This window comes from Eschrichtius robustus, chromosome 20, assembly GCF_028021215.1.
Source record: "Eschrichtius robustus isolate mEscRob2 chromosome 20, mEscRob2.pri, whole genome shotgun sequence".
Lineage (NCBI taxonomy): Eukaryota > Metazoa > Chordata > Mammalia > Artiodactyla > Eschrichtiidae > Eschrichtius > Eschrichtius robustus.
In genome coordinates this window covers 44,985,620-45,007,273 of record NC_090843.1, presented here as the reverse complement: position 1 = coordinate 45,007,273, position 21,654 = coordinate 44,985,620, and the positions used below count along the sequence as shown (strand labels likewise).

At 43.9% G+C, this 21,654-nt stretch overlaps 1 protein-coding gene across 6 annotated transcripts in view; it reads left to right on the top strand.

The window, feature by feature from the left end:
* Positions 1-21,654, top strand: part of ACACA (acetyl-CoA carboxylase alpha) — a 268,183-nt gene that overhangs the window by 224,207 nt on the left and 22,322 nt on the right. For all 6 annotated transcript variants that reach the window (XM_068529919.1, XM_068529921.1, XM_068529920.1 and 3 more), the window contains 7 exons: positions 1,627-1,770; positions 2,362-2,482; positions 6,313-6,409; positions 9,545-9,641; positions 10,868-11,003; positions 17,537-17,714; positions 19,455-19,567. In XM_068529919.1, coding sequence (XP_068386020.1) covers positions 1,627-1,770; positions 2,362-2,482; positions 6,313-6,409; positions 9,545-9,641; positions 10,868-11,003; positions 17,537-17,714; positions 19,455-19,567 — 886 coding nt within the window. The remainder of the gene's footprint in view (positions 1-1,626; positions 1,771-2,361; positions 2,483-6,312; positions 6,410-9,544; positions 9,642-10,867; positions 11,004-17,536; positions 17,715-19,454; positions 19,568-21,654) is intronic.

Below are 21,654 nucleotides of genomic sequence, written 5' to 3'. Positions count from 1 at the left end.
GCCTTCATGAGGTAAACTGGCCGTGGCGGAGGTGTTATTAGTAATATGGACTCAGTGGAGCAGAAAGCCGAGTGACCGAGAGATCAGTGTATCCGTCAGGGAGAGGGCAAATGGAAAGAGACAGCAGGAGAATGAGAAAAGAGCCGCAGCGCCTGGGCCGAGATGAAAGACAGACCGAGAGGCGGAGGGGAGCCCAGTGGTCAGATACGGCCTCCCTGGTTCTGGGGGCTCCTTCAAAGGAGCTGCTGGTGTGTTACTCAGCTCAGGGCTGCCTGCAAAGGCTTGTTCTCTGTGCTTCCTTTGCGAGGAAAGCAGTAATCCGAGAGCCATTTTGCTTCCCATATTCCTTTCAGAAGAGTCTCTTCCATCCTTCCTAGCTGAAGTTAAATGGAACCAAGGCCAGCTGGGTCACATGGAGGTCATTGCTTTGGCCACCACCTTCCTCAGCCTTTGGCGGGTCTCGATGTTGGGGCTGGCCCAGCATGCAGGGGAACCAGCTCCTAACAGGAAGGGGCAGGATGGAAATATACAGGTAGAATTTGCTGGTCTTTCATTTATTCGCTTCTCCCCAGAGACTGGAAGTGAATAAAAGTAAGGAAGAAATTTTGTGTTGTGGTTATTTTTCTAAAGAAGGAAAGGGAAAAGAAAAGGTAAAATACAGTAAGCACTCTACAACCGTTAAGAGCTCTCCAGGGCTACCATAGATGACTGGCAATGACTACGCACTCAGCAGTTTGCAATAGTCAGTGAGCAGGCTGCCCAGCGTCCATCTGCTGGGTCGGAAAACCTCCCTCCCTGAAAGAAGTCATTAACCAGTCTTCAAGGGGAAGAGAAACCCTGCAATTTCCAAGTCGAAGAATATTTTTTCTTCCTTTTTTTTTTTCCTTTTTTAAAGGAAACTTTATGGTTTCCAATTGCAGGTGCCCTTCAACCTCACAAGGGTTAAACTCCTCCAGGGACGGATACACCAGGGAATCGAGGCCCTGAATTCCCTGGAACCTTGGGAGGGAAGGACGCAGGAGAAGCAGGTTTGGGTATAAATCACTACCCTGCACCCAGCACACAAAGAGGACTGTCGGCTCAAGGGTTCATTCATGTATGTGTCATGAGTTGCTTCAGGATTTTGCTTTAAAAATCAAATGTAAAGGGGAAAATTAACCCTTAAAAAATGAGGCATCCAAACCTCACAGTGTTTCTGTTTAACTGAGACTCATCACTTGAGCTTGTCAAAAGACAGGCACATTCCCTCTACTGTGCCTACAGGCAGCAGCTCGGCCGGGCCTGCAGGCGATGACGTAGCCTGTGTCTCAGGGTCCCAGCTTTACCCACTGCCATGATTTCAGCTCAGAGTCAAGTATGCCACACGCATCTGTGGCAGCTAGTAGAGAGAGAGAGAGAGAGGCTTGCTGGTGTTTAAATTGCAACAGAATATGTGATTGTTTAAAAGCCTTTTGTGTTTTCCAAGTTTTCTTTTTAGGACAAAGGTCCAGATAGTCCCTCAGCACAACCCACGGAGGCTGGACTCTCTGTCTTGTGGAGAAAAGAATCCATTTTAGTGGGAATTATGAAATAGACTGCCTTTCTCTCTGTCTGGACGAATGTCTTTTCTCTTGTTTATTTCTCTAGGTCCTCGGCAGGGAAGTATACACCTCCAATAACCAGCTCGGGGGCATCCAGATCATGCACAACAATGGGGTGACCCACAGCACTGTCTGTGATGACTTTGAAGGGGTGTTCACTGTCCTGCACTGGCTGTCCTACATGCCGAAGGTAAGCCCTCCCACCTTCCTTCCAGCACCGAGGAAGCCCATAGCACCCAGCCTTTTCACCAGAGCTCACTGCCTCTGCGTGTGCGACTGTTTTATGGTAGAGGGATTTTTTTACGATATGTTCTCTGGAAGCCGTTGATTTCTTTTTTTTTTCGTAAAGCCATCTTTTGCCTCCTACCTTTAAAATGCCTTTGGATTTCATTGGTTAGTTCCCTTTCTGATGATTTCCAGCCACAGAAGCCTTCATGTCCTACCTGGGCTCAGATCCCAGCTTATTAAGGCTTCTTCCTCATTGTGGGTCTTCCCCTTTGTAATAGGTATCCATCCCTCTGGGGAGCTTCCCGGAGAGCCTGGGCACACTGTAATCAGGAGTCAGAATGCCCCACTTTCTGCCAGGCTCCTACATGAGACTTGAGAGCTGTACCTGTTCCTCAGGGCTTGGCTCGAGATCAGGGTTCTTCTAGCTGACGATTGGGACTAACGGGTGTGACTCCATATGTGGGCCCTGCTGTCTTTGTCCATAACGATTGTTGCTGAGTTGGAGTTGTTCACTGATCGCTGTGCTCTTTCCCCCCCCCCACTCCCCTTTTAGAGTGTACACAGTTCAGTTCCTCTCCTGAATTCCAAGGATCCTATAGATAGAGTCATCGAGTTTATTCCCACAAAGGCTCCATATGATCCTCGATGGATGCTGGCAGGCCGTCCCCACCCAAGTATGTATACATTTGAGGGTCTGTGGCACCCTGGCCCTCAAACTTCCAGTCTTCCTTTCAATCACTAACCAATTCCTGCACGATAGTATATGACAAAGAAAACAGAGCCACTGAAGTACCTGGAAATGAGGGAAATCTGAAAAACAGCTCTCTGAAGAAAAAAGTAGAAAATCCTTCGAGAACAAATGAAAAATGAATGAAATCAGCCATTGAGTCATAAGCACTGGAGTCATTAATACATTTCTTTTCTGTTATTAGAGCATTTATTATTTAATGGGTGCAAAGACTTTAAAACAGTTAAATATAAGCCATAAAGTCATAGAATTACAGGACCAGAATCTTTGACCATCTAGTCTCTATAAACAGAGATTGATCAGATAAGTTTTGGAAAAGGTCTTTGAGACCCTTCACTATAGAGTGTGACTGCACTCTTCCCAGCAAGCTGTTGCTGGGCACCCACCCTGCATGCGCCCTTCTTCTCATATGATTTTGGTAATAGTATTGATCTGTGCCTTATTTATTAATGTAAGGTTGCTTTGTAAGATTATTTATTCATGAAGAGACTGTGCAGAGCTTTTAATGTGATAACCGTGTCGAGTAAGAACAAGCCCTCCCTCCATGTTTATCTAATATATCCCTCTGTCTTGGGGCTGATTTTACCAAACTTAAAAAACAAAAAGAGGGGGCTTCCCTGGTGGCGCAGTGGTTGAGAATCTGCCTGCCAATGCAGGGGACACGGGTTCGAGCCCTGGTCTGGGAAGATCCCACATGCCACGGAGCAGCTGGGCCCGTGAGCCACAGTTGCTGAGCCTGCGCGTCTGGAGCCTGTGCTCCGCAACAAGAGAGGCAGCGATAGTGAGAGGCCCGCGCACCGCGATGAAGAGTGGCCCCCGCTCGCCGCAACTAGAGAAAGCCCTCGCACAGAAACGAAGACCCAACACAGCCAAAAATAAATAAATAAATAAATAAATTAATTAAAAAAAAAAAAACAAAAACAAAAAGAGGGAAAAAAAGAGGTAACTCCACGTAAGGCAAATGTACATTTCTTGTTTGTCTGTCCATTTGGCGATTTTAACAAGCCTTATTTAGCGGGAAGTTCTTTTGTGAAGCCCCAAATCCCCCTGCTACATTTTGAATCTATTTTTTTTAGGCTTTTTGAGAAAGTGTTTGTTCTTTTTTCCATGTTTATTGCAACTATTTCCTCCCAAAAGGGCTATATCTAAAAGAAGAATGGAATGCAGAAGATAATTCCTTAAACTTAAGAGTCATTGTGATTTTGTTGAAAGAGAAAGAAGTCTTCATAAGGAAGACTTAATAAACCTTTGTGGGCACCCACTAAGCCAGGTGGGCCTGTAAAGCACTTCCATATACACTATCTTATTTGGACTTACTACTTCTCAGAGATAAGAAGAGATGACCATTTTACAGGCTCAGAGAAGTTAAGTGATTTGGGCAAGGTCTCAACAGCTAATACATAGGAGTTGGGCTTAATCTGAAGCCTAACTATAGATAGTATAAAAAAATCACCAGAGGAGGGCTGACTTTAATTTAAAATGTTACCTGTTGTCTTCAATGCCTTTTCTTGTTAATCTTAATAAAACTAAATACTTTTTCTTACATCACCAGAAAAATCACCGTAGTAATCTTTTTCCCTACCTCTCATTTTGATACCAAGATTTATAATAAGAACTATGAACCTAAGATACCTATCAGCCTTAAAATTCAGGACTTTTTCTGGCAGAATTCAGAACAAGACTTAGTGAGTGTTCTCCTGGGAATTATGGGGTGCCATGTTAGCTGGCTTCTAAGTTCTACATCTGAATTGAACATGACCTGCTCTTCTTTGAGGGGGCCCAGTAAAGCCTACCTGCAATGGCCATAGCCCACTAATGACTCCCCTCTGTCAATCAACATATAAGACAGGAGGGGTTTTAAAGGAAAAAAATTTCCATTTTGAAATGAATTCTGTAGTTCCAAGTCATTACTATTCACGTAAGAACCATCAAATGATCCAAGCATATAAAGTTAAAATTTCAATATCCTGATGCACTTAGAAGTTTGGTATAGAAACTTCATCAAAATTTGAGCCCTCTTTCATGGGGTGAACAGATGTGTGTGTGTGTGTGTGTGTGTGTGTGTGTAGATGGGCATTATCCTGGCTATTATTAATGAGATCCACAGAATAAAATGAATTTGTGATAAACTAAGTTTTCTGGGTTTTGGATAATATTTTTTCATCGACTCCCTAGTAATTCATCCTGCTGTCTCTTGTGCAGCTAACACTCGCTCCCAAATCGAGTGACTTCAGATTTTAATTTAGTGGAAGCGTTAAAGAAAGCAGATGATTCCCTGTGATAAGTTAAAGCAGATATCTTCTAGGTGAAAAGTTAAAGTCATTTATTAGAGGAGATAGTGCCATGATATTCTTCAAACTGATGCCCAACACGAGACCAGAATCTAAACGATCGGCTTTGGGCTCATGATAGAGAGATAATTTTGAAATGGATGATCACATTTTACACTGGGGCCATAGAGGCAAGGAATGTAGAACACAGTAATTACAAGTTGAGTCTTGATAAAACACTCTCCATCCTGTTTAAGTCAGCAGAGGTTAGCTTGCTCGGATCTCCACTTTTAATTGGTTTTGGGCTTGGGTTTTTAGGGGGCGGAGGGCCGTGTTCAAATTAGAAGACTTGCTGAGAAACTATGAGCCGAGAGGGCAGCCAGGAAACAGTTATTTGCAGAAGCTTTTATGGGGCCTTGGTCAAACATGGATACCTGTGGAACAGAAGTTGTTTCTCTTTTTTTAAAATTTTTTAAAAATATTTATTTATTTATTTATTTATTTATTTATGTGTTGGGTCTTCGTTTCTGTGCGAGGGCTTTCTCTAGTTGCGGCAAGCGGGGGCCACTCTTCATCGCGGTGCACGGGCCTCTCACTGTCGCGGCCTCTCTTGTTGCGGAGCACAGGCTCCAGACGCGCAGGCTCAGCAATTGTGGCTCACGGGCCTAGTCGCTCCGTGGCATGTGGGATCTTCCCAGACCAGGGCTCGAACCCGTGTCCCCTGCATTGGCAGGCAGATTCTCAACCACTGTGCCACCAGGGAAGCCCAGAAGTTGTTTCTCTTAAACTAAGATGTTGAAAGTTTATGTGTCTTGCCAGTGAAGGAAATTCTATGCACAAAGGAGGTTAATGACATTAAGTGTGTTCATCTGAACCATTGTATTTTTGATACCTATCAAGAGTATACAGGCATGGCCCTTTCTTGTAGTAAGATTATACTTTGTGAGCAGTAAGTAAAGCGGATGTATCTTGTTGCTTTTCTAGCAGAGAAGCTGAGTCCCTTTTCTTTTCCTCAAATTTGGGTCCTCCTCTGATCATTAATACTTATCATTTGGCTGTCTTCAGCTTTCCATTAAAAGAAAATCATTGGAATCAAGCAAAATTGTAAGCTAAGTTTTAAAATAGAAATACACATCTTGAAAACATCTTTAATGACTTGGCTGCCTTTTGACAAATGTTTGTGGTGTTTTGAAAAAAGCCAGGTTATTTATTTAAAAGACGCAAACTCTCTCTGCTAGCTGAACCCCATGGTTTAACAATAAATGATGCTTTTGCTGATAAATGATTCTTTTTATTCAGACTAGCAAATGAAATAGGAGATGAGGTCTGAAGGCAGATGAACATTCAGCTGCCTAATGTTTCCATCTATTACAATACGTTTAAAAACAAATAACCCCCCAAATCCAACCTTCAATTTGCCAATTCCAGTGTATTTTGAATGAATTGACCATTTTAATTTTCTGTTTTCTTTCTTTCCCTTCTGTAGCCCAGAAAGGTCAGTGGTTGAGTGGATTTTTTGACTATGGCTCTTTCTCAGAGATCATGCAGCCCTGGGCACAGACTGTGGCAGTTGGCAGAGCCAGGTAAGAGCTCTTTTGTTTTGGAAGCTCTTTTTCCTCCCAACTAAAAACAAGAAAAGAAAGGGCTGTATAGGTTTTTTCCAATAATGTTCTCTTTGTCTAAACTTCCTCAGAATACTGGATTATAGTCATGCCCAAGGCAGCATAACTGGAGCACTGGTTCCCAGTGGTCATTTAGCGTGTCACTCTAATGATGCATTTAATCTGAAGTCTGGTTTTGACAACATTTCCTTTTCATAATACCGAAAGAAAAGCTCTCTGGGGCTGTACAGCCCAACCACAATAGCCATAGCTCACCAGTGACCCCCACTCTATCCCCCAAAGGCCATTTTCTTTCAGGAGTAGATGGCCAGTGAATCAGACTCATCTACTTCTCTCTGTAACCCACCCAAAAGATCTGTGTAACTGGAAGAAGTTCCTTCATGGCATTGAGATTATTCAAGTAACAAATGCACTGTACTGGCTTATCGTCAGATTTGAATTGCAAAAAAATTTACCTGAAACAGGAGTGGGTAAAATAAGCTGGAATAGGTTGCAGGGATACCTCTATTTTTCAAGGGGGAAATTAAAGTTTCTATTAAATTTTAATACCCACTCTAAGAAGTGCTTCACTCAACAGCGAGCTCTGCACGAAATAATCTGCCAGACTCGCCGTAACGAGCACCTGCCGAGGCTGATCTTAATCTGGCTCTGCACCTCGGAGACTCGCCGCCCCGGGGACCCACATCTGGAGCTCACCTTCCTCTCAGGGGCAATCAGGTTTCCTTATCCTGGTGAAAAGTGGCACCTGCTCAAGATTCTCAAACATGCCACACTGGGTTGAGATTTAGATTCCAGCCTCGAAAATAATTCTAGGCTTTGTGGTGCTCTCCGTCCAGCAGGTCAGCACACCTTGTGCTGCCAGTGACCAGGAGCCATCAGATGGCAAATCCCACCAGGCAGGATCTTTCACTGGGGCTCTGAGTAAGACTCAGCCTGGAGTCTGCCTGGACCGAGACTCCCAGGGACCAGCTCCCATCTTCTCTGGCCTCCCAGGCTTCTGCCACACCACAGGCTTCCGAGTCCCAGTGAGGGTTATTCTTTGTGCCTGGCAGAACTCCCACTGGGGAGAGAGCCCCCCACTCAGGACCTACTGGTTTGTTATAGAGAGTCTTCACAGGACAGTAGAACCAACTTTTTTGAGACTGTGTCTCTTATCCACTCTGCTTCAGTTTTCCTGTTCTTAAAAAACATGACCGATTTTAAGCCTCAGAAAGCCAGACCTTTGTTAAGGTCTTTAAGATCCTCCCATGGGAAATAGGAGAAGAATGCTTTACACTTACGATTGGAAGAACAGGGACTGTTCTGTGAGCAAGATCGGTCAAGCTTGGCTGTGGTTAGCTCTGCCATTGTTTATTGCGACACTCACTCTGACTTCTTTCTTTCTTTCCATCTGATGAGTTCTGGGCTTCTTAACTCCAAACACATACACATGCTCACAAGTATATAAAACACAAATGGAGCCAGCTTCTTTCAAAAGCAATGGCATTTCGAGAAATAAATATAAATGTATTCTTCTGGGATTGTTACTGTAAGCTGCCAAAACTCATCTTTGGTATGTATGTTTGGAATATGTGTGCTATTGGCTGTAAATTGTCTTTTATTATTCCATGGCAACTTGTCCAGGGACACACTATAAAACAAGATGTAGCATCTCCATGTGCTAGCCTGATAAAATTTATACGTAGTATAATAGAAAACAGAAGTTTGTTCTGAGCTGTTTTCAAGTTCAATAAATAACTGTAATACTCGGATAAAGATGTTCTTTATTAGGTCACATGGGCCCTAATATATAAGTTATAAGTTACCGATTTAGGGTGGCTTTTGCAATTACAAGTTTCCAGTTGGATTGTTAATCATTGTGAACAGAAATATTTCTAAACCCTCCCGTGTACCTTCTGCTCGTTGTCTGATTGTCTAGAGGGCTTTTGATTCTGATTCAGTGCAGGCAAGTGACAAGGGGGTGGGGGGTCCCCACTCCGGCCCCTGTCAGGCCTCTTGTGATGACAAGGATCCATTTCCAGTAGCCAATGTAACAACCAAAGACCATCCTTCATGGAAAAGTTTGTTATGGAGACGCTGTGGGGAGTGAGAGACTATAACCCGTTCCAGCCCCAACCCCAAGGAATGCGGCTGAGAAGGTAAAGATTGAATCACGTTTTCCAGAGTGAGGACTCACCCTGTACCTTGCAGGCTCGCTCACACTCACTTTCTCGCTCTCCTCCTGATTTTTACTAGGAAATCTTTATGAGGACCAAGTGTGGGAGGGTATCATGGAGTACAGATGCAGAGGCTTTGAGCTCCTGAACAGTTTTTTAAATTAACAGAGCTTGGAGATTAAATATATCCTTCCAATATAGATCACCCATTCAACCAAGATGACTTCTGAAGCTTAACCCTGTCCCACTGCTCTTTTCCAACGGAAGAGAAAGTTAAGGGCTTGTTCAACCACCTCGCTACACTTGGCACATGTTTTTCACCATCCCCGTAACACACCTGCGCACTCCCCATCCACACGCCCAATGTGTGGGACCTACTGTACCCTCAGATCTTACCAGGAACCACGTTATCAATACTCCATAGAAAACTACAGGTCTGTTCCAGCAATGAAGTTTCAGGCTCCTACTGCCTTTCAGACTGTTCCCCTTCATCTTCACCAAAGACACGCTGTAGCGTGAACTGAGAAATTTCACTTGGCAACCACAGCGATGGTGTGTGTGTGTTTGTTTGTGTGTGTACAAGATCTCATACACGTACTAGACTGTTGAGTCTAAGTGCAGAGGCTCCCCTGGTACAACCCTTGGTTTGAATTTATCCTGTGGTGGGGAATAGGAGTGATTCTGAGGGCAGAATCAGTTACCAGTTACGATTTACCAATCATATTTGGTAAATATGCAGTTTCCCTCCATATTTACCAAATTTACCATTTTTACCAAATCTGTAGAGTAACATTTTACCCCCAGAAAAGTCAGATTTCCCCCGACTCTATATTTGTTTACACATCCCCCTCCATCAATGTTTTGATGTAGGATTGGAAAATAAATGACTAGCTGTAACGAAGACATACATTGGGTTCTTACGTGGCTCATTTTTTATCAGGCTAGGAGGAATACCCGTGGGAGTAGTTGCCGTGGAAACCCGAACCGTGGAACTAAGTATCCCAGCTGATCCTGCAAACCTGGATTCTGAAGCCAAGGTAGGTCACCTCAAGTACCCTGAGCGCCCATGCTTGGAGCTGTGTTTCCACCTCTGCAGAGCCGTGGATATGTTGGGAGCATTGCAAACCACCAAATTTAGAGGAAAGGGCAGTCAGCAGCCTTGAATGATTTCAGACCATCCCGAGCTCACTTTTAAGATGACTCGAAATGGACCGCAAGCTAAATGCTGCCTGAAAAATTAAATGGGCCTTTACAGTGGTCTTGTTGTTGTTAGAATACAGTCTTCTTTTGTTGGGTATGTGGTCTTCTAGAAAGGCAGCTGAGACGATGCTGAGGGCCCATTGGTCCTGGTTCTCCAAGCACTCGTGGAAGAGCTCCTACTGGAATTAATAAGGAAGTCTGCCCCGACACCAAATGTGAAAGCCACGGCCCATCCTTTTTTTTTTCTTTTTTTCTTTTTGGCTGCGTTGGGTCTTCGTTGCTGCGCGCGGGCTTTTCTCTAGTTGTGGTGCGCAGGCTTCTCCTTGCGGTGGCTTCTCTTGTTGCGGAGCACGGGCTCTAGGCGCATGGGCTTCAGTAATTGTGGTGCGCTGGCTCCAGCAGTTGTGGCTCGCAGGCTCTAGAGCGCAGGCTCAGTAGTTGTGGCGCACGGGCTTAGTTGCTCCGCGGCATGTGGGATCTTCCCAGACTAGGGCTTGAACCTGTGTCCCCTGCACTGGCAGGCGGATTCTTAACCACTGCACCACCAGGGAAGTCCCATCCTTGTCAAAAGGGTGGATTAAGTCTTCACAGCCTGACAAGGGGTTGGGGAGACGAGAGGAGCTTATGCAGCAGGGCTACCTCAAGCGCCGCTCACTAAGCACAGTACAGGGAATCTGTACCAGGCGCAGAGGTGAGAGCACGTGGAGACCCTGACCAGGGGGCTTGCTTGGAGCTGTGTGGTCAAGTCACTTAAAGTTGCCCTGGGAAGCCTAGAAGGAGGATGCCTCAGGCTGCATCCTTCCCTTGGAAGCAGTAAGGTTTCCCCCTTCGGACTAAGGAGGGGTGGGTGGTGGAATCAAGACTTAGGAAGAGGAGTATTTAACAAAGTCAAAGAGCCAGGATCCTTTCTTCTTTTTTATTTCAAGGATGATCTTCTTGATGAACAACAACTTTGGTTTGGTTTGATTTTGAGCTTTTAACAGTAAAACTTTATTCTCCCTGGAGAGATTCCCCTTCAAACTGTGTTGTTAATTGTGTCTTCTTCTTTGGCTTTTCCTAATAGATAATCCAGCAGGCTGGCCAGGTTTGGTTCCCAGATTCTGCGTTTAAGACCTATCAGGCTATCAAGGACTTCAACCGTGAAGGGCTGCCTCTGATGGTCTTTGCCAACTGGAGGGGCTTCTCTGGTGGGATGAAAGGTGATTGGCCTGGCCCTGGGCTGGAGGGGCGTCACCGATTCCCTTGAACACGGCAGCGGGGGGAGGAAGGGTTTATATTGGGTTTATATGAGTGTCCTGATAACACATCAGCCTAGGTTTTTGGGCGATTATGCTCCCTCTGAGATATCTTCTGAGTTGTAACTTGAATGGGAAAATTCGATTTTTACAATTCCATACACAATTTCAGAGCTATCTAGGCGTTATCTAGGTGGACTGCTGATTTAGCTTTCACAGGTTAGTGATGGACTATTCTGATGGTCCTGGGGAGACACAATTGTGCTAGTCTCTGTCCCTCTTTTCTGGGCATACTCTTTGTTAGTGTTCGTCCTTAATGCTCTATGATGACCAAGATAGATACCGAAATTAGCCGTCACCAGAAGAAAACGAACAAATTCTATACCGGAGGCTTTCCCTTTGTGGCAGTTTGTGATATGTTTTATTATTATCCAACAACAGCCCTGGGCCTGTGGCTCCAGCATATTAGACCATTATTATAAAGGCTCTGCTCTGTGCCAGAACTGCCAGTTACTGAGAATCCTCCGTGTGAATGGTTCAGGGAAACACACACTACCTCTCAAGAGTCGTGAAGCTTTCTCTCCAATGGCCAGAGATTCGTGGCCATGCAGAGGCCAGAGACCACATGCCGGGAGGGGATGAGTGTGCTGATAAGTGTCAACTTTATTCCTCAGGGAAAACTCTAGAATGGATTAGGGGAATAGACGGAGGGAGGAGTTGATACTGCTGGAGTGAAAAGAGTGATCAGAGGTAGGACATGTAAAATGTGAAAGAATGAACTCTCAATAAGGCACCCAGAAGTAGCTTGGGGCAGGAGCATCTCTAGCTTTGAGGGAGGAAAAGCCTGGGGAAGTTACCCTTTTATAGGTTATCAACTGTGAGAGGTTAGAGCCTTATGCCAACAACTTTCCCTTACCTGGCTAAGAAAACCCCTGCCTGTATGGCCAGCCTCCCTGCCCAAATGTAGATGAGTAGGGCGATTTTTTTTTGTTTTTTTGTTTTAGTTGAAAAGGTCCCCTTTGTCTATATTTACTGGAGAACTACCACATTTTGCACTTTCTTTGGGGAGACGTGGACTGTACATGCAAATTAGTGTTTGCATACTTTCCTAAGCTATTCCAGGTGAATTACTTTTTGACCAAGATAATAAATCAGTGGAAATACCATGAGATATTGAGAGTATAGGTTAAACAGATCAATCCTACACATTTTTATTGAGTTCCTATGTGCAAGGAGCTATGCTAGCTAGCTACTTCACAGAAAACAAAAGTAAGTCAGAAAAGAGTCTTGAAGCCTGAAGGAGTCAAGAAGAATGTCTTGTGCAGAAAGTTAAACCCATAATGTATAAAGTATAAACAAAATACCACAGTGTTCAAAGGAGGATGATACTATATGGGGTGGGGGGGGGGGCCGGTGGCTGAAATCCCTTTCATTTATGTATATGAGATTCATTTAGCATCAGATTTCACTTGATCCCAAATTCCCTGGCTGTAAGATTTACATTAAGACTTGGGAGAGAATACAATGCTATTACTCCTTAGTTACCTCTCTTCTGGGGAGCCATTGAGAATTCACTCATCCTGACATACTTAGGAGACGTCAGCCTGGCTATTTTGTCCTAACGAAGTTAGAGCTAAAAGTTTGCGATGTGCCGCTTGTAGGGGAAGCTTTAATTCTGTGACATATTTTGGCTCAGGCCCAGATTGGCTGCCTGCCCTATAACCGTAAGAGCATCAACAATTAAGATTCATTGAGCTCTTTTCACCAGAAACTGCACTAACCATTTTACGTGCATTATCTTACATAATCATCACAACAAGCACCTCTAAGGGGTAAGTTATATTTTTATCCACAATTTGCATAAATTGAGACTTAGGTTAAGTAAATTTCCCAAGATCATTTAGCTAAAAAATGAGAACACAGATCTGTCTTACTTCCTGTAGCACAATTTAGAGCCTAGGGCCAGAACCAGATCTACTAGAATATCCCAAGAATAGAATATCTAGGTTCCTGAGAAAGTAATTATCCACCTACCGCCCCTCTGCTTTGGGGTTATTGTGACAGGAAACTGCAAGAGCTCAGAAATGAGTTACGGGTTTTTAATTGTCAAATATACATAAACATAATATTTATCCTATTAACCATTTGTAAGTGTACAGTTCATCAGCATTAAATACATTCACAGTGTTGTGTAACCATCACTACTGTCTGTACCCAAAACTTTTTCATCATCCTCGACATAAAGTCTATACCCATTAAATAGTAACTCCCCATCCCCACCCCACTCCCACCCCCCGTCCCTAATCAAAAATGAGTTATTGGCCTGATGTGGAGCAGGACCAGCTCTGTTTTCTGAATTTTGGTGCTGCTGCATCCGTTTACACATCACTTAAGACAAATAAGCTTTGGGGAAGATGGGGATCAGTGTGAAAGTAGGAGGGGAGGAACACCCCCCTTTCATATTTACATGCAGGCCAGGATGTTTTCTATGTATTATCTCATGTAAAGGGACCAAAGCTGAGAGTCATTCCATATCCCTTGGGGAGATGTTTGCAGTTTTGGTTTCAATACTGGCTGGGGATTATGCAGGGAGGGAAAATAAACAATTATGCCATCCCTGAGTGCACACAAACACACAGCCAGGAGCCGACTGCACTGTGGGTAAAATGACTCCAAAATTGTGTGTAATGAGTAGGAAAAGATTAGAGACAGCTCTTGCTATGCTGAAAATTGACATTAGTGGAGGGGGGAAAAAAAACCTCTTTACTAGTCGGCCTAGGAGGTCTAATTCAAGCAGTAAAAATATAAATAAATAAATAAAAGCATGTCAAGATGGTATTGGTGCTTTTTTTCCAATGAGCTGTATCTGGCCGGAAGGCTATTCAGCATAATGCAAAATTAAATTATAAAAACTGGCTGAATATTTAGATGGAAGAGCCATTTGGAAGCAGTTTATTTAGACGAACCGGCAATGACCCACAACAGGGAGACATCAAGCGTGAAATTTACTAGAAATTAGCACCAGGGTCCCAGCCTCAGCATGAATAGCTTGATAGGATGCAAATCCCAGTGATATTAAGCTGCCTCACTGCTGGTGCTACAGGGTCACTCTCAGTTGGCTTTTCATGCTATACTTATTATTTTTTCCTGGGACAGGTTATAAATAACAATAAAAAACATCTATTGAAAACTTTAACTGGAATGAAAGTCTATTATAAAGTCTCTGATTACTTGGATGTTGAAATACAGTGTCAGCCGGCCATAATGAACTCATGAGAGACATTATGTGTATGCAGCTTGTGTATGCCTGATGTTTACCTTCAGCTTCTAACAGATAATCTCGCCTCAAGCCAATAAGATCTGTTCCAGTTTTGAGAGAGCGGAGCACTGTGGAAACACCCTACCGCCCTGCTCCCTTGTTTGGTACATGCGGCTGCTGTGGTGTATCCGTGTTGTGTAACAATGAAGGCTCCAGGCAGGGTTGGCGCCTGGGTGCTAAGAACAGGCTGGAAAGGCTATGTGCTCACCGTTCCTGCAGATGTGCTTTGCTCAGAATGCTTAGAAAGCTGCAGGCTCCCCCCTCTCCGAGGAAGAACCTTTCAGTGTTTTCCATTCCCATTGCGTTTCTCAGGGCCTGAGAATTGACAGTCAGCATATGCATAGCTTTACAGTTCCCTAGACTGATGTCTAGCCTAAACCCTTGGGGATCCCCCTTCCCCTGCTGCTCTTGGCTATGCTTTTGCTCTGTCTCTTAAATATGAAGGGATTTCAAACAAATGTGTGTCAGATTGTTGCCAAGCGCTTCAACCTGCCTTTCAGGAATGTGTGGTCTGGGGCAGCTGTGAATCAGTACAAGCATGTTGATTGTAGAATTTGTGTGTTTGTTTATATTTTAATAGCCTTTGTTGCTTTTGGAGTGTTTTGATGATTCGGATAGTGGGATGTTGATGTTCCAGGTTAGATGGAGGCATTGTTTTCAAGTCCCAAGCTTGTCAGCTTCAATGAAGCTTGATGCCCCTTTTCTACTCACAGTCTTGGGGCCTGAAGATAATTGTTTGGCAGTCGGATCCATGCCCTTCACAGAGCTGCTAGTACAAGTTCTGATATCTCTGAACATACCAGAAATCCAGGCAAAATTTAGAAATACTCATTTATTCAAGTCTCTTTTCTGGCTTTTATTTTACTGAGCCCTTGTATCAGATGCTGGAAAGCAGATTACTTCAGCCTCATGCTCTTTCCTCGCCTTAAGAGGGATGGGTTAAGAACGAAGTAGCAGAATGTGGACTTAAGAGACAAAAAGATCTGGGTTCAAAGTCTCAACTCTGCCACTTACTCACTTAAGCCTCAGTTTACTCACCTGTCACTTGGGTATGAGAAAAAGAAGAGTTTTCTGATGATTAAATGATTTATGTGTGTGTGTGTATGTGTGTGTGTGTGTATGTAATCATGCTCCCTCGTATACAGTTAGCTAGCCATGAAGATGAAAAGAGGGACCAAAGTCCATTTCACAAAAATAAAATGCACACATACTCAACTTTATCCCAAACAATTTGCTTATACTATGAGATCAAGTTTTGTTTTGTTTTGTTTTGTTTTAACTAAATACATGGAAGTACATTTTGAATAAAGTCCTCTCCTTTTTTGGGAGCTGGGTCTGTTCATCATAGTACAGAGCTGGATTTTGATGTAGACATGTCTTTAACAAACAGAAGTGAGTGAAGAGGCTGCAAACGCTGTCATTTACCTCTTAACTTACTTTTTTTTCCACATAGAATGACTTTTTGGGTGCCATTTGCTGTTGTTTCCCTTTCTCCTTTTATCTCCGCCTCCCATTTCTTCTCCGCACATGATACGGTTGAGAGCCACTCCTTCCTGTTACTCATTCTGAGACTGTACTCTTGGCAGCACTGAAAAATGTACTGCTAATTACACAATTATTTTATTATGTCGCACTGGTTGAAATATCCACTAAAGAATTAATTTAGTTAAAATAATTTGAACTGAGCAATTATTTTCATAACCACGGAATTAGCGTAAAGCGCTTAAAGTCCTTTATTCCCTGCTCTTCATACAGCAGTTGTGTAATTAGCAGTAAATTTTTTTGGTCTTTGCTTTCCTCCCAAAGGAATAAATGTCTTTGTTCTGATCGTATATACAGAGTGTGTGACCATTGACATTCTACATAGAGTAGGGAGTTTTTCCTGGGGCAACTTCTGAGTTTTTGGAATTCCTTCACAGACCAGCCAGCCAGGTTGGAGCAATGGAGAAAGGCATAGGCCTTGCAGAGAACTGCGCTCACCCATGGTTTCTATAGAGAGAGCCATTTTTACTTTGGAGAAGGTAGAGGTTTAATTTGCCAGTAACTGCAGTGAAAGCAATTTCTATTTGGTTTGCTCTTAAGGTCCTGAAAAATGCTTCTTTGCTTTGGGTTTCCAGGTTGATTTATTCCAAATTGAGATCCTCTCTTTGTTAGGAAAGTTTGAACTCAGTTGAACCTGTTATTTGGTGTTTCAAAAGGATCCATTGTGGTTCCACTGCAATACTCATTAAACATCTGGAATCATAAACCTAAAACTTCAGCAGTGTTTAGACTTCAGTGAGCTAGGAAATGGGAAGAAGTCATAAATTATTGGGAAATAAATAACTGATCCTGCTTTCCAAGGACTGACTCTATTTATGCACCAAGGGTCCCTTTTCTTCAGGCTGCTCCTGACCTTGGGGGGATTACAAAGCGTACTCTTTATCAGAAGAAAGAGGTGGCTCCTCTTTTTATGTGGCTGTGTGATAGTTCCAATAAATACATATGCACTTAAATTTTTTTCTCATTGGTACCCTGATAAAATGCAACTGATAAAGAATTAATTTTTTCTTTCTCGCTGTGTTCTTTACAAAGCATGCGTGTGCTCACTCATTTATTCAGCAGACACTTACTGAGCACTAACTATGTTCTAGGCACTGGACAGGACCCTGGGGATGCAAAGATGAAAGATGCAGTTTTTGAAGATAAAATTTTTGAAGGATGCATTTCCATTAGCTGTGCATTTTAAGGGCTTATCATATGCTAAGTATCATGAGAAGAATTGAAAAGAGCTTGAATAGTTCCTTCAGAAAACTTAATGTAGTGAGAGAGATCACATATTGACATGAAAAATACTCAACATTTGTAGAGCGAGTGTGAATTAATGTGGTGAAACCTGAGTACAGAAATTCAGGGAGGATGTAAAATGGATATGCAGTCCATAGGGCCTGCACCCTGAATCTGGTGAAAGGCAGTGCACTTCTGTCATGCTTTTGAAGATCCCCTGTAGTCTTAAATAGAATACAGATGGAGACACCAATTGCTTTAGTCTTCAGGGTGGCCAAACGGGACCTGGGGCAGCTGCACCTCCAGACCTGTCATCTCTGGCCATGAGCAGCCTTATTTCTCTGTGTGTCATGATGTGAACAGTGTTCGGAAGCACTGCTTCATGGTTTCTAATTTGTCTCATTCTCCACAGATATGTACGACCAAGTGCTGAAGTTTGGCGCTTACATCGTGGATGGCTTACGGGAGTGCTCGCAGCCTGTGATGGTTTACATTCCTCCACAGGCCGAGCTCCGGGGTGGCTCCTGGGTCGTGATTGACCCCACCATCAACCCGCGGCACATGGAGATGTATGCTGACCGAGAAAGCAGGTAGCGCTCCTTCCTCGTTTCCACTCGCTGCCTCTGGGGGATCCTCTAGCTGTTGGTTTCCTCCTGGAGAGCATTATAACCAAGGGACCTTTATTTGAATCTGTGTATCCCCCAGAGGGCTCCAAGGTCAGAAAAATAGGCTTTCTAGAAAGCACCCGCCAGCATGAGAAGGGAACCAGGCTGGAGTCAGGCTTTCCCAGTGTGATCCCCACCCCAGATTCTTTTACCATGAAGTCCTTTATCCAGGCACGCCCAAACTCTGAGAGACCCTCTCCTGTATGTTGTTCAGATATAGCTATTCATCATCTCTTTCTTAGGTATGTGGCAGAGGGAGCTTAAAGCGAGGTGGAGCGGAAGGACTGAGTTGTTAGTCTGGAGTTCTGGGGGCTTCCTCAGGCCCTGCCGCTGACTAGTGAGGAACCTGGAGCGGTCCTCGCTCTCCCTGGGTTGCTTCTCCTTGTCTGTGGAACGACCTGGGTGGCCATCGAGGTGCACCACGGCACCTGCATTCTGTGGTTCCAACCAGAGCTTCTCCCCCCCAGCGCAGTGCCTCACTCTGGCATTTGGGGAGGCTTGGAGAACACAGTGTTTGCAGCACAAAGAGAACTGCAAGAGAAAATCCCAAGCTTCTGTTAGGCATTGGCACCTGCAACACTTAAGTAAAACAGATCAAATCCAGCTTCCTTTCATAATCTGCTTTCAACCCTTTTGTAAATCTCACATCATATCTCCTTGACATTTTCCATGCCAGTTCCTACATCCAATCATTTTATTAGAGCACCTATGTCTCTCTTTTCCCAAAAATTTCAGCCTCTTATTTCAAAAACTGCTTAAGAGAGTCCAGTGGCTTTATTGTTAAATCACTAGGCTAGCGTTCTATACTTAGGGGCTTACTTTTAAATGCTAACTTAACTCCTGATCTGATATCAAATGGGAGACAGTTCCTCTGCAGACTTTAGAACAAGACTGTATGGCTTTAAATCCAGCTCTGTCACTTGTTAGCCCTGGACAAGTCTCCTAACATCCCGTACCTTAGTTTCCTCCTCTGTGAAATGGGGATAATAGTACCTTACCTCATAGTGGATATAGACTGGGCATGGGATAGTCATAAAGATTTTTACATTGACCTTAGAACAGTGCCATGCACAGAGTAAGCATTAGCTGTAATTTTTTTTTTTTTTTTAATGTAGAAAGTTTTTTTTTAAAAAAAGGTGTTTAGGGTCAAGTTCCTGGTAATAGAACATCATTAGTATGCACTAGAAGTGACCCTGAAACCTGTGTCATTTCCATAGCAGCAGGGTGCCGTCCGTGTGTAGGACCAGTCAGCACCCCTCCACCCCCTCACTGCATGGCCTGAGTGATGGAGACTGTTCCTCTGCAGCTACATCAACTTTTTCTTTTTTTTTTTTTTTTTTCTGAAAAAATGTGATTCCTGTTACCCTTATCAGCTGTAGGTGGTGGAATCTGTATTCCTCTCCTTTTGAGATGGAAGTAGACTGATGTCATAATAAGAATTATTTTAATTGCTTTTTGCCAGGCCTTTCTCATACCCCACTTAGATTCTTCTCTGGTGCCTGCTTCTCTCCCTGGGGTTCCCTCTGTGAACCGTGGGTGGGCAAAACCATAATGAAGCTATTTCCTGGTCCACAGATTGTAACTGGCCTCATTCTGTTGTCTCCTTCCGTTAAAGTGCCTCTATTTCTGTTTTGTTTTGTTTCCTTTCCTTTCTCTGTGATCCAGGGGATCAGTTCTGGAGCCAGAAGGGACAGTAGAAATCAAATTCCGCAGAAAGGATCTGGTGAAAACCATGCGTCGGGTGGACCCCGTCTACATCCACTTGGCTGAGCGATTGGGTATGTCTGCTTGTCCTCCTGGCAAATCAATGAGCCGTTCAGCTGATTTGTAATGAGTGCATTCATAGGCCAGGGGAGGAGGCACTGAAGCATTTGATCAAATTCATGATCATCTTTATTTACTGTCCTCTCTATGGTAAGAACCCTAGTAGAATGAAATAGTGTGTGTAATAGGAGAGAAAGTGGGCCCTTAAAAAAGCAAAAGTCACCCGATTTTTTCTTCTGATATTTCCTTGTAGTTCAAACAGCCCATCTTTCTAGGCTTGTGGATGTCCTTGTAAAGAATGATTAGCTGGAAGTTGCTGTTGGGGGCAGGCTGATCAGGCAGAGAACGTGCTAGGCTTAAGTATCCTGTTTCTGCTTGTCTCTCTGGACGAGCCTGCCTTGTTTCTGAAGAGTCAGTGTCACAGTATGGAAAAGCCAGAGGCCTACCCAGGCGGCATCCCGGGGCCATCCTGAGCTGGAGAAATGGAAGTAAAGATTGTACACTGTGCACTTAAAACAGAGGCCGAGCAGCAGAATCCCTGGGAGCATTTGCACTCCATGCTTCCAGCCGTTACTGTGTCGCTTGTTTGTTTCTGGAGCTTTTGGAAGGCGCTTGCAATCTGAACATTGGACTAAACTGTGGGAGCCCTGTGTCAAGTCCAGAGTCTGAATGAGTTTCAGAGTCTCTTAAAACACTGATTTTCTGCCCAGGTCTCCCATTGAGCCCTTTGCTATGTTAGTAAAGATAATGGCTTAAGGGTCTTTTGTTTGTTGGTTTGGTTTGTTTTTGTTTTTTAAAGACAACAGGGAGATTGTCTTTAAAAGGTAGTGAAACTCAGTGAATGGAAGACATAAAAAAAGAGATGCTAGCTCATTTATGTTCCAAATAGTAAGTTAATTAATAAAGTACCATTTGTGAACTCTTTACATCCTCACCATCCAGAGACACAGAAACTTCTGAGTTTGCCTGCCCTCACCCTAGAGACCGCACGTCCTGGCATCAGGGCCCTGAGCCGTGCACAGTGTTGCTTGCCATACACAGCGACTCGGGTTACCGTAAACCCTGTCTGTGTCCCATTGTTTGCCATTAGGAAACAGCCACCAATGACTCTACCCCACCGCAGCCTGATCCTTTTATAGGAAATGCACACATACAACAGGAAATTGGCAAAGTTGTTTCTAAGATCTATTGCCACCCAGAATTGTTGAGGTGGTTTTTTTTTTCCTCTTTCTTCTCCAAATAGGATAATTACTTCTGACCAACCCCATACACTTTAATTAAAGCAACTGCAGCTCAAGAGCAAGTTACTCACAACTGTACACAGAGAGAGCTCTAAAAGCTTCAGCCACTGATAAGCATCTCACTTAGATGGCTCATAATTGCTCCCAGCATCCAGCGATCGCCGCCATCGCCGTTTTTACCACTAATTCTGCACGAAGGCAGCAACGCCACAATTGCAGGACACAGCGAATTGCATAATTTTCTTTTTTTTCTTCTTTTTCTTCCTTTTTTTCTTTTTTCCTGATTTTCTTTCTGGCCAATTTAAAATTTGTCAAAGTCGGTCTCCTTCTGGATCACTGCCCTTTGATATTTCGCGCACTCCATTTGCCACAAACAAGCCGCAGGGCCGCAGTTCATGCTGACTCCAGCAGAGAGAGAGCTCCATTTATCTTACACTGCCTGCTGAATTCCTGCTCATTACCTGGGGGTTCACTGCCTCTTTTTAACCCCCCAATGGCTGTCATCATCCCTTCAGAGTAACTGGATGGTAGGAAGGGAGATCCTCTCTAACATCGGTTTGCAGAATGACTGGATGGTGAGGGGTGGGGGGCTGAAGCTTCTTTCTCTTGAAGGAAAGTGATATCGCTCCCACGTTCACCCAGCATCTTTTAACTTTTGAAACACGGAAAGGGGAAAGGGAGGAGATTCCCAAGGGATGGCCGTTTAATCATTTGTTACAAATCATCTCATTATCAATTTCCTATCCACATTGAAGAAAACCGTATTTATTTAACCTTGACCAAAATGGCACTAGAGGAAGAATCCTTAGTCGGCTAAATGTGAAGCAGGCGCTGGCCCAGGGCAGCTTGGGGCATGAGCA